Source organism: Vidua chalybeata, chromosome 10, assembly GCF_026979565.1.
Source record: "Vidua chalybeata isolate OUT-0048 chromosome 10, bVidCha1 merged haplotype, whole genome shotgun sequence".
Taxonomy (NCBI): Eukaryota; Metazoa; Chordata; class Aves; order Passeriformes; family Viduidae; genus Vidua; species Vidua chalybeata.
Window position 1 is genome coordinate 6,697,923 of NC_071539.1, and position 15,439 is coordinate 6,713,361.

The 15,439-nt window shown below is 43.2% G+C and overlaps 1 protein-coding gene across 2 annotated transcripts in view; it reads left to right on the forward strand.

The window, feature by feature from the left end:
* Positions 1-1,558: 1,558 nt before the first annotated feature.
* LOC128793243 (calcium-activated potassium channel subunit beta-2) overlaps positions 1,559-15,439 on the forward strand; it is a 139,008-nt gene continuing 125,127 nt past the window's right edge. The window contains exon 1 of one of the 2 annotated variants that reach the window (XM_053952366.1): positions 1,559-1,622. In XM_053952366.1, the coding sequence (XP_053808341.1) occupies positions 1,585-1,622 (38 nt within the window). In that variant the 5' untranslated portion in view covers positions 1,559-1,584. The remainder of the gene's footprint in view (positions 1,623-15,439) is intronic. The other variant, XM_053952369.1, reaches the window with a different exon arrangement.

Here is a 15,439-nt window from a genome sequence, read left to right on the forward strand (position 1 = left end):
TGGAAGGGCTTTCAGGCTTTCCTCTCGTGGCTGAGAAGACCTCACACAGGAAGACTCCTTCAGAAAACAAGACTTGGAGGAGATGCTGACTGCATTTTCAAGGAGCACCAAGGGCACAGGCACACCTACTCCATTGGGTCTGAGGAGATTTGGGAACCAAGTGGATTCAGGTCTCTTTTAACATTCCAAATGGGAACCAGATGACTCCTTTCTCCCATGATCTGCCTGATCATCCTATTACATGATCTGTGTGTCTCCTCACCTAATTCACTACTTTTTAAAAGTCCACCAGCCCGTGGAGATGGAAAACAGCAAAGCAAGATGTCACAGGGTTACAGGGGTGGGGTTTAATATTACATTTAGCAGGACAACTCCTGCAGCAGCTCTTTCACACCTCTGCTACTGCATACAGCATTTTCTGATTTTGTGCTCAAGCCAGACTTCATTTATCCTGGTGAATGGAATCTTAATTTCTCTCAACCTCCCTGAAGTAGTTCCAGGTTTATTCTGAGGCAAGGGAAGAACCTGATACTGGCTTTTGGAAAACAAATGAATTTGCTACACCCTGGGAATTTTCATACACGGTACATCCATCAGTTTTCCTTTCTGACTAACATTTGGCAAGAGGTACCTGTCAGAATTTTTTAATTCAAACCAAATTGTTTGTTATTTCTTCCAAGCCACACATTGACTGTCAGCACAAAAAGTTTCCACACTGCCTCTGTGGGCTCACACACGCAGTTACCCCATGACCTACACTGAGGAACAGCCCTGGCTCTTGGAGAAGCTCAAATCCACTGGGGCAAGAATGTGAAAACACAGCTGGGCCCAGCAGCTTCTGCTGCTGCAGTAAATCCCTCTGCCTCTCCACACATCTCCCTACCCTGAAAGTCTTTAAAGGTGAAATCATGAGTTTTCCTTCTCACTGCAGTTCTGTTTTGGCACTAAAAATCCTTCTTGAGGCAAGGACAGTTTGGCATATTTTCCTTGTCTGCCCATCAAGCTCTTAAAAAATTAAGTTATTAATCATCTGAACATTCACCTCTGCTGCACTTGCTGGCCAGAAACTCCCATAGGTGGTTATTTCAAATATGAGACTGCTTCTGTTGAAGACTTTTGAATTAAAAAAAAACCTGAAGCATGGACAAATGCGCCTTGTCATAATTACTGCCTAGCAGTGTATTTTTAAAGCAGTCAGCTGAACTTCCAGTTTATATTTCAATAATTTGCTTACTTGGTAAAAAAAAACAAAACCCAAAAAAAAAAAAAACCTGACAAACCCCACATTCATCACACAGTTTATCTGAGGTCTCCTCTATAGCAAAGCAATGCTTGCAAGAAGGAAGAGAAGTCTGCAGCTTAATTGTTTTGTAACAGATGTATGGATGGAAAAAGTTACTAACTGGGAGTGTTCTCTCCTTCCGAGTCTCGCCGTTGCTATTAGTGCTGGTCTGTAGGGTGTAGCTTTCCTCTTGGGCTTCTGTGTTTGCTTTACGTGTTGCTTTCCTCTTCCTTTTGCTCAGGAGCCTTTTTACGACCTGGCAAAATAACCCTGAGCAGCAGCACGGAATCTGCAGGACAAAAATGAGCCTTTGCCTTAAATATCCCCGAGACAAATGGAGGTGAGTAGAAACAACTCTGGGCTGGGGAATTGCTGTCGGTTTGCTGTTCAGAAGTTGTTAGCAACTGGTACATTGGATTTGTTTGGGGGTTTACCCCTATTTGGCTGCAGTGTTGAGAATTTATCTAAAGTCAGGCATGGAAATATAGTGAAGCTGTAATTGCATCCAGGCCTTGGGTGGGGATTACAGAGTTGGTTGGGACAGAAACCCTTTGAGCAGGGTTTCCTGGGCCTTCATGGCAGACTCAAACACATTTTCCCTCTTCCTTTTCCCCAGTCTCACAGAGTGTCTCTGTGTTTCTGGTTCCTGTGCACACTACACCTGATGAGAGCATTTACCCTGCTCCCATCACCTCCCTGTACCTCATATATAATGCAGAGGTTGTATTTGCTCAGATGTATTGAATCCTGCTATAAAAGCAGGGTGCAGAGGGCAGCTTCTGGATGCACAGTGAATCTCTGTAACTAATAAAATACAGCACCTGCCCTGCTGGAAGTGTCAGTGTGAAACCAGACCTGACAGGGTAAAGTGATCCCAGTTCATAATCCTATAATGCTGGTACAATTTGGTGGTACTGGCATAAACATGGTACTGAGAGCTAAGATGGACTTTGAGATAAATTAAAAATGGTGTCTTTAAAGGAGAATTATTCTGTATGGGATTTGATGACATGCAGATCTTTTACTCATAGGGCGTCATACCTGGCAGTTGGGTGGATGAAAATGATTTTGTGTTGCACAAACAAGACTCCACATGAGTCAAAAATAGGCAGTTAAAGACTAAATATTCTTGACACTCCTTCTTTCTGTTTTCTAAGTTACCTTTTAAGAATCTTGAAATTTTCTGAGATGGAGGGTTTTTTCCCTGTACTGTTCAATGAGTATTTATAATATCAAACTTTTAGGTTACGTTAGTTTTGCATGCACACCTATGGTATGTTGGTCTCCTGTTGTTTTTTCATGGGGTTTCCCAACTCTATTTCCAAAAAAGAAAACATTGCTATTTCCTGTTTGCTGATAATTCAATCTTATGTCTATTTAAAAGTTTTCTAGGAAAATACTGATAGCAAACAATTGCAGGTCAGAGACCACAGGGCTAGTTCCTATATGAAACAGAATGAACATATTCCTAAAATATTTGATGTAATGTAGAATCAACAAAAATTTCTAATAATGTAGAATCAACAGATTTTTAGATTAGTTTCCTCTCCAGTTTGCAGAGAGCAGACACTGCTCCCTCATGCTGTAAAGTACCAGAAAGCAGAGTTGTGTTTTAGTGCATGAAGGAAATGTAACTTCTGAGGGGACACAAACTCAGCAAGTGAGGGACAACTTTGAACTAGGGGTATAAAAATTATCTTTCTCTTGGTCATTGCCTCTGGCTTCTCCCTCCTCTCCCATGTAGACCCAACGTTCCCTGGGGCAGGGGCCTCCCCTGACAGAGTGTTCATGCAGTCCTCTGGCTTTATTCATCCCTTTCCACAGCAAAGAGTTCACTGCAGCTGATGGAAGATTTTACATGTCTGTACCAGAGCTGACAGTATGACTGTTCACTGGTTTCATGGAAACACTGAGTTTAGCTGCCTTTTTGTTGGCAAACCCAAGCCCAGGCAGCTGAGTCATTCCACACAAAGCAGCAGCTTTGAACATTTGCCTTTCCAAAATACAACCTTCCTCTTTCACCAAGGCTTCCAAGACACTTCTTGCTGTAGAACTTTGCTTTTCATATGGTACACCGAGACAAAAGCACAGGCAGTCACACACTTGGTAACAAGGGAAGAGAGAGAAAGTCCCGTGTCAAGAGCAAACCCAGAAGGGAGGCCTGGATTGTGTTTAAAACCTTGAACCACAGAGAAAAGAATTATAAATAACCTGAATAGTTATTTTCACACCCTGATTTTATGTAAGGGAGTATTTCCACTGGCTTTTCAGTTTCTCTTTTTGGACAGCTTGAAATGCTGCCCACAGCCTGTGTAAAATCTGAAGGGGCAAGTTTTTTGGACACATGGAAATAACCTATTGCAGTCAACAAAGCCACATCAAGGTACTCAAGGTGATGTAGGACCAATCACCCCTTCTCTCCTGAGGTCTCAGCTGGAGCACACACCTTGGATTTCTGCTGTGAGCAATTCATGCTCACAAGTCCTTCTGCTACTGAGTCATTCTAGCTGGCTATTATATTAGTTATTTTAGATTATTTTAATAATTATTCTGCTCTGAAAAAAAAAAAAAAAGGCTGAATCATGTGAATTGTAGAATCCAGAGGCTAAGAAAAATAGCATCCGAGGAAGAATGCACAAAATATCCACCTGTGAAATAAAAATGTGCTGGGGAGTCAGTGGAGAGTGAAGAGAAAGAAACACCAGAGCAGCCAACTAGAAAAAAAAAAAGGCCAGCATAAGACTTGATAGTCACAGGAAGATCAAAAATAAAATGAAACTACTTCAAAACCTCTCAGTTGGAATACATTTCAGAAGAGCAACCTAGTCTCAAAGAAAGCTGTCAGAATGGCAAATTGAAGTCAGCAGGCAAATTTGAACAGGAGATGTCTTAAAAACAAGCAAAAACTATTCCTACAAGTAATATCTGACATGTCAGAAAGTAAAATACTTTTAAAAGAAAAATATTGGGAATGGGCAAAAACTGAATTTGAAAATCTTCCATCCAGTGTTTTACTACCTGCTGCTGGAGATCTGACAGCCATTTAAATTATTTCTCAAGCTCATTTAAGGAAAAAAAAAAGGAAGCTTGCTTTCCCATCCCCTCAATTAGAGAAAAATCATCACATCATTTTATGTTGAGAGCTAGTTGATGAATGTCGTGTCATATATCACTGCCTCTGCATCTGACAGGAATCAAAGCAGACACTTTGAAAGGCAAGTGTCTCTGAACTGCTAATTATGCTTAACAAAGAAAGTGTTTCACATATTGCTTCTTAATGAAATTTCTGCCTTTACCTAAAAGGCTTTTCTCCCATCTTATTTCTGGACAGCATGAAATTATGTTGAAACTAACAGTAATCTATATATTTCTGATTATACTGTGATGTTTTAAAAAGTGGGGGAAATATTCTGTGTTTCTTGAATAACCAAAAGCTTCTGGAGATTTGTTGTGAAATAGTTGCAAAGGTAACCCCCTGGTAGATATGTTTCTCTTTTGGATATATGGTAATAAAGGCATCTGTGAATGTTCTGAATGTGAGAATTGTATTTTTGCTCATTTACTCTACTCCCAGAAATTTCTTCTTCCTCAACTTTCTCTTTGGGGCCTTATTCTCAGAGCAGTTTAAAATACCCCAGCAAAAGCTACACCCAACAAACATTCTCAGACAAGAGCAATTACCAAACAGGAGGATAATTTGTAGGGAGAAAAAGATAACAAGGGTTGGGCCGGCAATTGGGCATTGTCTCTAATTCGACCACATTTAAGTACTTTGCATAAGGTTCAAAAAAAGAAAACAAACACATTAAAAAAAAAATCAGCAAAACGCAAACAACAAACACCCAGATTGCAGCGCAACCCCTCAGAGCCTCAAATCTTTTGACTTACATCCTTCTCTAATCTTAAAGCTTCTGAAGTGATGCCAAAAAATGAAACTCCATGAGTCCTGGGCTAGGAAGCAAGTGGTGTGTATGTGTCTCCTCTGCTTTGATCTGCCAGAGAAAGACATCAAGCCATGTCCTTCAAATTAGGAATCTTCAGTCTAGGAAAATACTGGAATATGAGGCTGAAAAGAAAGTGCCAGTAATGTAGAGAGCTGCTGGCAAGTCGGAATTGATGGTAAAACCTGAAATGAATAAATAAGCTTTGTACTGTTACTCTACATCACTGGAATCATGGATTTCCCTGCTGTTAGCCAGACCAGAATTATTTTTTTAAAGTACAATAGTCTCTGATTTATATTCCATGAACTGAAGAAGGGAATGCAAGATCTGTGCTAGCTCCTCAAATTGTAAGAGACAACATAAGCTCAAGGGTGTTGATTCTCATTTTCCTTAAAACTACTTTTAAAAAGCTTTACATATACAAGCAGAATAAAAATTACAATCAGGCCTGTTAAATACTTTAGAATTGCTCCTTTCCATTGCCAGTTTGTCCCACACACTCCTGTGAGGTATGCAGTTTTGGAAAAATGCTTAAAACATACAAAGTACAATTCAGTCAATTGCTGTTCATCAGTAAATAAGGGAGCATCCAGAGGCACTGTCACACAGCAGAACCTGGGATTAGCTCTCAATTGCCTCTTCTGTGAAATCTCCCTGCTATTTCCTCACATCCATTGACAAACATTCTTCCTTTCCACCCACTTACAGTCCCTACAAGAGTGTTTAGGAGCTCAGCTAATTTGACTGGGATTAAGATGTGGACATTAGATATTAAAAGCAATTTTAAAAATCCATTATGTGCTGATGGTATCCTGAAATGCTTCTGTTGCTGTGGCACTGACTGGTATGAGCTCTGTGATGGTGCCAGTTTGACAGCCCTGGTGGGATGCTGGGTTGCAGGAAGCAGGTTTGGTGCCATTCCCAGTAGGTCCTGGGGAGAAGTCCCTGGATTTGAAGTGTGGAAGAGGCTCCCCATGGAACATGCAGCAAATTTCTCCCAGTGATGGTGGCACTGAGCCGGGGGGGATCCCTTTTGTGGGACATGTTTATGCACTCCATAAAAATGTCCTCAAGGATGAAAAGCAAAAGGAAAAGAAGAGGATGAACCAAACAGAGAGTCAGTCCAATTTTACCTTATGCCCTGGGAAGGCAAAGAAAGAGGAGAGTAACCTCAACGAGATCACTAATGAGCACTACCTGAGAGCTGCTCAGTATGTGCCTAATCCCTTTTGTTCCAGTGAAGGTCTCACAGGCAGCTGCATAAATACATCAGACCAAAAACCCCATCCAGCCAAAATTCACCATGCATATTACCAATAACAACCTCACAGGCAAATATTAGCCTGTATCTTCCATTTTCCAGTCTGAGATTTTCATGTCCCCAAAGGATCAGAGTGATTCCTGAAAGCATTAGGAAACCCCACAGTGGATGTTGTACACCAGATTAACATCCTAGAGAGAAGCTGCTGGCTGGACAGTTGTGCTTTTCATGAAGCACACCTTTTACTTTATGCCTAGTAGAGTGATGTGTGATTTGGGAATTCTGGAAATCATTTTGGAAAACAGGGTGGACAAAACAGAGAGAAGTGGTGCAGGTAAAGCTGAACCTGCCATGGGGCAGTAGATGGACCAAGTGAACCTGAGGGGCCTCCCAGTCTTTCTTTTCTATGATTTCCCTACCTTAATACTTCTGTCTCACTAACTAGACAGCTGGCCCTGTGTTAGTCAACAAACAAGACAAATGATGGAGGATGGCTTAGATGAGGCCAGTTTGGACTGTTTTGTTTGCATTCATGAGCAGCCATGAGCTCTGGAGGAGAGCTAACAGGCTCCATGCATGGCCAGTTGTTGTCTGTGTTTTCAGACAACTGAAAAGCTGAAATCTCTCCCTGCAAAAGAAAGGTTGTGCATGCAAACACTGTCCATTTCACAGCTTCTGTAGAAAATACCCAGTTGCCTAGCCTAGTCTGTGATACTGCTTGTGTGGCACATATTCCTCCATTGCATTAGAATTCCTGTCACAATATTGACTTTTAATTGAGGGAGTGGACTTCATCTGTATGTTTGAAGGCAGAAGTTCTAAAAACTACTATAAAAAAATGTCAGATCCTGACCTCATCCTCCAGCTGAGCCCTGAGAACTTTGGTCTCTTTTGAGAGGCTGCTATCGGCATGCTCAAACATGAGCCAGGTTAATGCAGTTAACCCTGAATTCCTGGTGGTGTCCTGGCCTTGCCTGCCTGCAGGATAATGAGCTCACCAGTTTCAGATGTTGAGGCTGCTTGGAAATGATGCAGCACTGGTCTGTGTGTTACTGGTAGCATGGGGAAAAGGAGCAAAGGGAGAGGAAACACCACCCATTCCTCTCTCACCCACGCTGGATGGAATCTGTTGCAGGTCCTGCTGATAGGTTCCCTGAATCCTACTGCAGTGCATTTACTCTGCTCAGGAGGTCTGTTGAGAGATTGAAAGCCCTGGATTTAGAGCTATCACAAAGCAAATAGTCTTGAAAATAAGTGTATTTGAGCAAGAAGAGCCAAGTCCTCATCTGGCAAGGAAACTTTCATCTCCTCTCATCAGTCCTTCTCCAATTTTCAGTCTTGATGGTACACAGGGGAAACTTAAGATTTATCTGAGTCAAAATACACCTGAGTTTTAGTTCTTTCACTGCTGAGAAATATGTACAGTTGTTCCCATTATTTCAGAAGTGTTGGCTTGCTGGTCGTTTTTTAACATCACCACACCCCCCCCCAGTGTCTTTTTAATTTTGTTTTTGAAAGGCTCTTATTTTTGGAGCTTAGGAGTCAGAATGAATAAAAACCTGTGAATGCAATTCAGTCCAGATCCACGTGTTGAGTCATGGGTTCCTCTTCAGTATGTGCAGGAGTCAAATCTTGTCCTTGTAAGGGGATTGGCAGTAGTTTTGGAAATATCTGTCCTCTTTCCCAGTTTGCAATCATGAGTTGTACTTCCAGCTCAGTTTTTATATAAAAGCAAATAAACATTTTATCTGCAGGCATCAGATATTGTCTTAGTAACCATCCCTATATCTGTGTGCAGCAGGCAGGGTGGGAAAGGAGGCTCTGAAATTTGTTATATGGTCTGAGTGTGTCTTACAGTGGTCATATCCATGCCACTGTTAGGAGATCCTTTTCTTTCCCTCTCTCTCATCTTTTACTCAACCCAAACAAAGCCAAACAAGTGCTTCCCACATCTCTCTGTCATCCATCACGTACCTACTCTTTTATCATACCTGTGCAGCATTTTCAAAATCAATGCTCACATTTTGTCAGTTATTATGAAACAGTTTTTCAATGCTCTACATCCCTTGATTTGGAGATTGTCCAAGCTAATGAGTGAACAGAACCAAACCATTTTAGGCACTGCTGGTTCAGTGAGACCTCAGCTCTATCCCTGAGCTCCTCCTCATTTTGAAGAAGAGCTCACTTTGCCTCTTGGAGTATATTTCTGACCTTTGCCTCCTTTTACCTATTTGAAGTATATGTTCTTGCCATGCAACTGCTGGGGCAGTACTGCCTCACAGAACCAGCCAGGGACTTCTTTGTGCTGTCCTGGGGGTAAATGTCACCCTCACAGCCTTATCAGCACGCCAGACAGACAAACACCTGCATTTCCCCCCCGTATTAATAAGGTGAACATTTTTACATGTTTTGTTAAGCTATAAGTACAACAGCAGTCTTAGGCAGTACAACCCAGTCTTGACATCGATCCTAATCTAAAGGCAAAGCTGTGCTCAGGCAGGACAAGCTGTCAGGTTTTGATGGCTGCTTGTGTTTCCAGGTTTTGGTAAGGAAAAGGTGTTGAAAACACACTTGAAACTATTTATAATCATCTTTTGTGGCTCCAGATAGGTCAGATAAACATGGGAGCAAATTTGTTGAGGAAAACAAGCTGCCATTCTGAACAGCTGGAGGTTTAGCCATCCCCAGAGCAAAGTCCATCAAACCCAGAGATGTGGCAAACTGCCAGACTGCTGCATGTGTGTCACTTTGATGGTCACACAGGAATGCCCTCTGGGCAGGAGGGGATTAATGATAACTCTCTGAAGCCCCAAGTGCCTCATTTTTGATCTTCCTGTGGCAGTATATTTCTTCCATTTTCACTTTGTTCTCAAAGCTTCGCTCTTCATTTAAACCCTCTAAGGAAACTCCTTGCAAGATAGATGTACATTACCCTTTCAGGAGAAACAGAATCTCTGTCAGAAAAATAAATACTGAAATCTGTTCAGTAATGCCCCTCCTGTAGAGATCTCTCTCTCATCTTCTTTAAATATTAGTTTAGAAACCAGCTTTCATTGACAGAAAGTTAATTGCCATAATCCAGATAGCATGGAATATTTCTATAGTGATGCTCTAATGCTAATTTGCAAGAATGGGAGAACATTTGCCATCCTAACAAACTCCTTTTGTCTTTGGATGAAAGAGACAGCAAAGACAGTGCCCCTGGCTAAGTGGAGGCATGAGATAGATATCCACAATGCTCTATAAGTGAAGTCTAGTGTTGGAGATGTTAATAATTTTCAGTTTCACTCCTACAGAATTAAAACTAAAGCTTTATACTCATTTCCAAGGAGAAACCTGCTTGGAAATAGCCCAACTTGGTGCTTTGAAATATGTCAAAGATTACCTCTTCATAATGACCTTGGAGATGTGGATCCAAATAATGATATTTGGGTATTTATACAAATGATTCTTCTCAGAGCTGCCCATCACAGCTAATTTTGCCAAATACACATGAAGTTTATAAAACCAGAAACATCTCTTACTTAATCTGAATCTGTCCATGAAAATGGATGGAAGGAGCCCTAAATCCTACTCCAGCAGTCTAATGTAAGACTTAAGAGCCACCATGTGAGGTACAAGATTTGGTGGACACTGTTAGTAACTACAGTGTGCAAACCCATGTGCTGATGATAACCATAACACCAACCAGCCTAGACACAATTTCTACATCACCCTCCTCCTTTTCTAAAGCAGTGGTTTAGGGCTAAAACTGTGGGAGTAAAAAGATTTAGTTTCATTCCTCAGGCTTGATACAGGTACAGGGCACAGTCACCATGATTCACACTCCTTACTTGTGGTTTATCCCTGTTCAATCCAGCCCTAACTTGTGAAGATGACAAAGACTGTCCCATCTCACACATTCCAGACCCACCAGGAACACACTGCCTTACACTGGAGCTCTAGGTGCTTGGGCAGAGCTGTATCAACCCTCCTTAGTTGTCAGAAGGAAGGTAAAATTATAAAAAAGATTCCTATAGAACAGTACAGAGTTCAAGAATTGAGTTTGTCTGCAGACGTGGTGAGACAAGAGCCAGCCTGCTCAGTGGGGACACTGGGTGCAGGACCAGGGGCAGGAGACAGGACAGCTGCATCACTCTGCTCTGCCCAGGCTTGATGTGCACCTTGGCTTGTCGGGACCAAACAAGTTCTCCTCTGCCTGTGAACCCCAGAGCCCAGCAAGCAGATCTAGGCCAAAATGAGAAAGCAGCACCCGCCAACATATTTGCAAGGAATGTTCTGAGTTCTGCACAAACATTATTTGTGGGAAGCAAAAAGAGATTAGCATGTAACCACTGTCTCCCAGTAGAGTCACCTTCAGACCAGTCAGGCACAGTCCTACTTAATCTGCCTGCATTTCCAGAGCACTGATCACTATGTATCTTTGCATCATGGCCATCCATCACACCACCAGATTCTCATCTAAATACTGCCAGCAGCGCTGTGAGCAGTAACATTCCCCCCTTCTCCCTCTGCATCTTACTATTGAAGTTGCTGCTAGCAAAGGAAAGGAAAGTGGCTGTGTCCACAGTGACATTAGCAGAACTGTCAGCTTAATCAATGCTGATCCTTTCCCCCTCATCCCTGCTTCGCTGCCTGTTCTCCTTTTTGAGGCAGCAGAAAATCCATATAAATTCACCACTGTGCACAGCCATCCAGAAATTCTGGTTCCATGAAACCTTTGGTACCCTGTCTCCAACTCCACATGCCATGTCCCCCTTGGCCACTCAAGCCCCCAGGCAGAGCCATTGCCAGGGCTCCCAGAGGCCAGGCTTCTCTTGGACAGCAGGAGCATCTCTGGGAGCAGCCAGAGCAAGGAACCCATCTGTCTCTGCAGGTTCCTCATCACAGAGGAAACAGGATTCCAGCAGCATGGAAGGTAGAGCAGGGCACAAGAGAGGCTGGGTGCTTTGACAGAGACCATACTGCAACCAAATAAACTTGTAGCAAAGTTTCCCAAACCCTTGGGAGCTGGAATGGTTGTAAATAGTCCCTAAGCAATTCCATTCAAACAAAACGTGGCTTTCCAGTTTGGAAAGGAGCAAGTAAACCTCCACTAGTGGTGCAACCCTATTCAGCTCACTCATCCCACTGGGCCATTATGGACAACAGTGTGGTGTGTAAAGGGTATGTAATTTTTGTACTATAAAAATATGAAGTATTACTACAGACAATATTTCATAATGTGAACTGCAGAGGATTCACCATGAGGGGACCCTCCTGGGCTCCAGGCACCCCATTAACTCAGGCAGAACTAACTAGCAGTACATGTGTGAGTGGAGAGCAGCTGTATTTGGACATACAGTTGTAAAGCATGACATACACAGGCATCTTGTTTGGTTTTTTGGGGTTTTGTTTTTGGTTTTTTTTTTTTTTTTTGGTTTTGGTTTGTTTTTTTTTTTTTGTGTAGGGTTTAATTTTTTTTTAAAGACAGTTTTCAGAAATGGGGATTTATTTTCTTCCTCCTCAGTTCACCAGGCTGAAACACAATTCGTGGTGTGCCTTGTTTGATAGGTGTCAGTCAGCTGGAACTGGATTTCATGTAACAAACCACTAACAGTGTACTTGGAGAGGGAGCATCAGAGCAAAGATAGACATTCTTGGACAACTAGCATTTCAAAAGTTTCAGCAACCATAATCTTCCCTCTCTGTCTTATGTCTTGCACATTTAGGGTGTGGGTGTTTGCACACCCTTGCCTCTCTCTACCGCTTGTCAGCTCATTGCAGTTCTCAGCCTCCTGTCAGTGTCACTCTCCCCTGCTGTCACCTGGCATTCCCTACAGTCTGGAAAGGGAGTTCAGTCATCTGCCCCACTGTCATTCAGCCACAGGGCCTGCAGAGCCAGCACAGGCCAGGGGCTTTGCCCCTTGGTCTCTCCTCCATCCAGCCCATCTGAACCACAGCCAAGGCACAGCTTGTGCCAGGGACAGGAGGGGTCATGCTCAGGGGCTCAGCAAACTCAAATACTGTCTTTCCTGCAATTTTTCCCATCGCAGAGTAGATGTGGCCTGACACTATACATGTGTTCCTTATACTGTTAATAGTTATTCCCTATAAACTTTCTCTCTTCCACTGTGTCTCCATTGCTCCTCTGGCATTATCTTCTTTGAGAAGCTGTCAAGGAAAAATCAAGTTTTGTTACTGCACCAGGTTTCCCTAAGATTTTGGGGGTCAGAGAAGGAAAGGTTTGTCTCTTCCCTCCTATGACAGAATAACCCCCTCCAAGCAGCACTGCAGTACTAGCAGGTAACTGCATTTCAGATGGAATGATTCCACCTGGTCGATACTCCCACCAGCCCACCTGTGGAGAGCTGGTTGTTTAACATCTCTAGATTGCACAGTGATATCAGCCTGATCAACTCCTGTTTCAATTTTCAAATCTCATTGAAAACCATACCTTGTCTTCCTCAGCAGTACTGCTTCATTTTCCTCTTCCACTGAGCTGTTATTTAATTCACTGGCAGTAGCTGGCACTGACTGGAGCACAGTTCACAGGGTTGACCTGGGGCCACAGCCCAGGGCTGAGCAGTCCTACAAGCTTGGACACAGCACTGTGCCCCTGTTTCCTCATCTTTGACATAAGAGTAATGTTTCTGCTGCCAAGAGAGGCTGGAATAATTATGCTTCAGGAATATTCAATGCTAAACACTTCTAGCAGTCTATTTATCATGTTTATAGAGTAATGGCTTTCAGGAATAAGAGATTACAGAATAGCCCTGTGGTTACAGAGTTGGGCTGGAGTACAGGAGAGCTGCCTCCTGGCTCTTAGGAAACAGGAGAGACCCTAAGCAAGGTTTGGGATTAAATCTTTAGGATGGAAAATACAACCTTTTCCTCTATGGAGGCTAAGTAATTCTTATTTGTAAGTTTGCAAACAGAACAGTTACTGTCAGTTTTTAAGTGAATTGTCACTTGTACAGTTCCAGTGTGGAGTCAGCTTATTAATAAAGGACAAGAAGGAATAACTGCAGTTAGGAGAGGATTTAGGGGGAGATGAGCAGAGAAAGGGGTACAGGCAGGCCAGGGGTGCAGGGATTGCCAACAAGGAGCCTCTGGTTCAAGGAGAAAAGGAGGAATCACTGAGTAGAAATTGGCTGTCCTTTCCTTTTCCCTTCCTTCTGGGAAGACAGGTGATCAGAAGGATCCCCCAGAAATCATTTCTGATGGTCTCTTTGGTCTCACAGATCTGGCAGGTCTGATATAGAAGATGGGAATGGTCCTGAGATCCAGGAAGGTTGGGTCCATTCTGCTTTGACCCCAAATCCTCTGGGACACCCTGCCACAGCCCTGCAGTTTTGTGGGTGCTCCCTGGGACCCGGCAGTACCTCTCTTCAGCCCCCTGTGCCCCTCCGTGCAGACCCCCCTGGGCAGGGCTGTCCCTGGAATCCACCTCTAGGTGCTGCTATACTACCAGCTATGGAATTCCCGGCTGAAATAAAACGGGAGAGGGATGGCAGCAACTTCTTCATGTTGCAGGAGGAAACTGCAGCAGTTCTGGATCACCAAAATGTGCCTTTTTTAAAGCGTGGTGTTAATTCTTGCATAAACCAGCACACCAGGCACAGCTATCCCTCCACATCTCCTGCCTGAGCATCACCTTCTGCATCATGTTTTGTCTGAGGGACAGCTGCAGTTTAGCTTTTCACACAAAGGAAAAAGAAGAGGTTAAACTGAGCTGGTGGCATTGTCAGGATAGGAGTTAACCCTGCCAGGTCAAGGGCAAGGGCACAAGTGATTTGTTACAGACAGCAGTAATGCACCTGGGGCTGACTCTGGAGAGTGAGGTTTAAGGCTTCAGGCATTAGCAAATTAGCATTTTGCCTAATTACATATTGATCACTATCACAAAGCATGTCATGACCACCGTAAGCTTACCACAGTGTGATGGGAAATGAGAACATGTACCAGAAAGCACATTAATCCCTTCTCCTCCAGGAACTTTACTCAGACATTTAGCCAACCTGCAAGTCCTACCCTGCTGTTTCTAAATGAGTGACAAATATTCCCTTGTTTCCCAAGGGCAACCTCAGTTTTCCTCTTTACTGCCATACAATGATTTTCACCTTGCATTAAGGTAAGGTGTTGCTCCTCCTTTCCTGATGCCCCAAGGGACACAAATTTAAGGTGTTCCATACCCAGCTGATCCCATGCCCGCTGTGACAATCGATAAACAGGATTTTGTCTCCCCACCATCCATATATTTTGTATTAACTGTTTTCCTGTGTGAGTCCCATGCTGTGCAGGACTTAGTAGGAGTTCTTTGTGGCCAGATGAACCCTCAAGACCATCACACAAATATGCTGTTAGCATTGTAACAGTGGGTAACAGACCTCCCTGGCCCTGGGTAATGAGAACTATCAACATTCACACTGCATCCCTGATAACACATGTGGACTTACATAAGTGGTTTATTCCTGTATGTACTGCAGAGAGAAAGAAGCAAGAGGACTGTGCCTCTTATAAGTTTACCCTGGTCTGCAGGACTTTTCTGAAAGTGCCCACAGGACACTGTATTTCATTTGAAACATTAATCTCAGCTTAGGGCAGGGATGGTGCATGATCAGGCACAAACCTTGGAGAAGACCTCTTTAATTTTTCCATCTGGGAACTCTCCTTTCAGCAAGTGCTTTTAATGCCTATATGTGATCTCTGGTGGTCTTTGCATGCTGAAATGTGAGAGCTGTGTGATGCTGCTCATAGGATGGGAAGGTCTCAGGCATGCCATGAGAATTAGTTGGGTGGCAGAGAGCTGTGCTAGGGTGCAGTGACAGAAGCAACCAGAAGGTGCTCTTCTGGGGCATAGTCCAACACAGGAGATCCTGAGACAGAGGAGGCGAAACCTCATGGGAGGAAAAACCTTGTTAACCTCGGGATGTTTAGCTCTTGGTACTGCAGCATATAGAAAATAGTGCC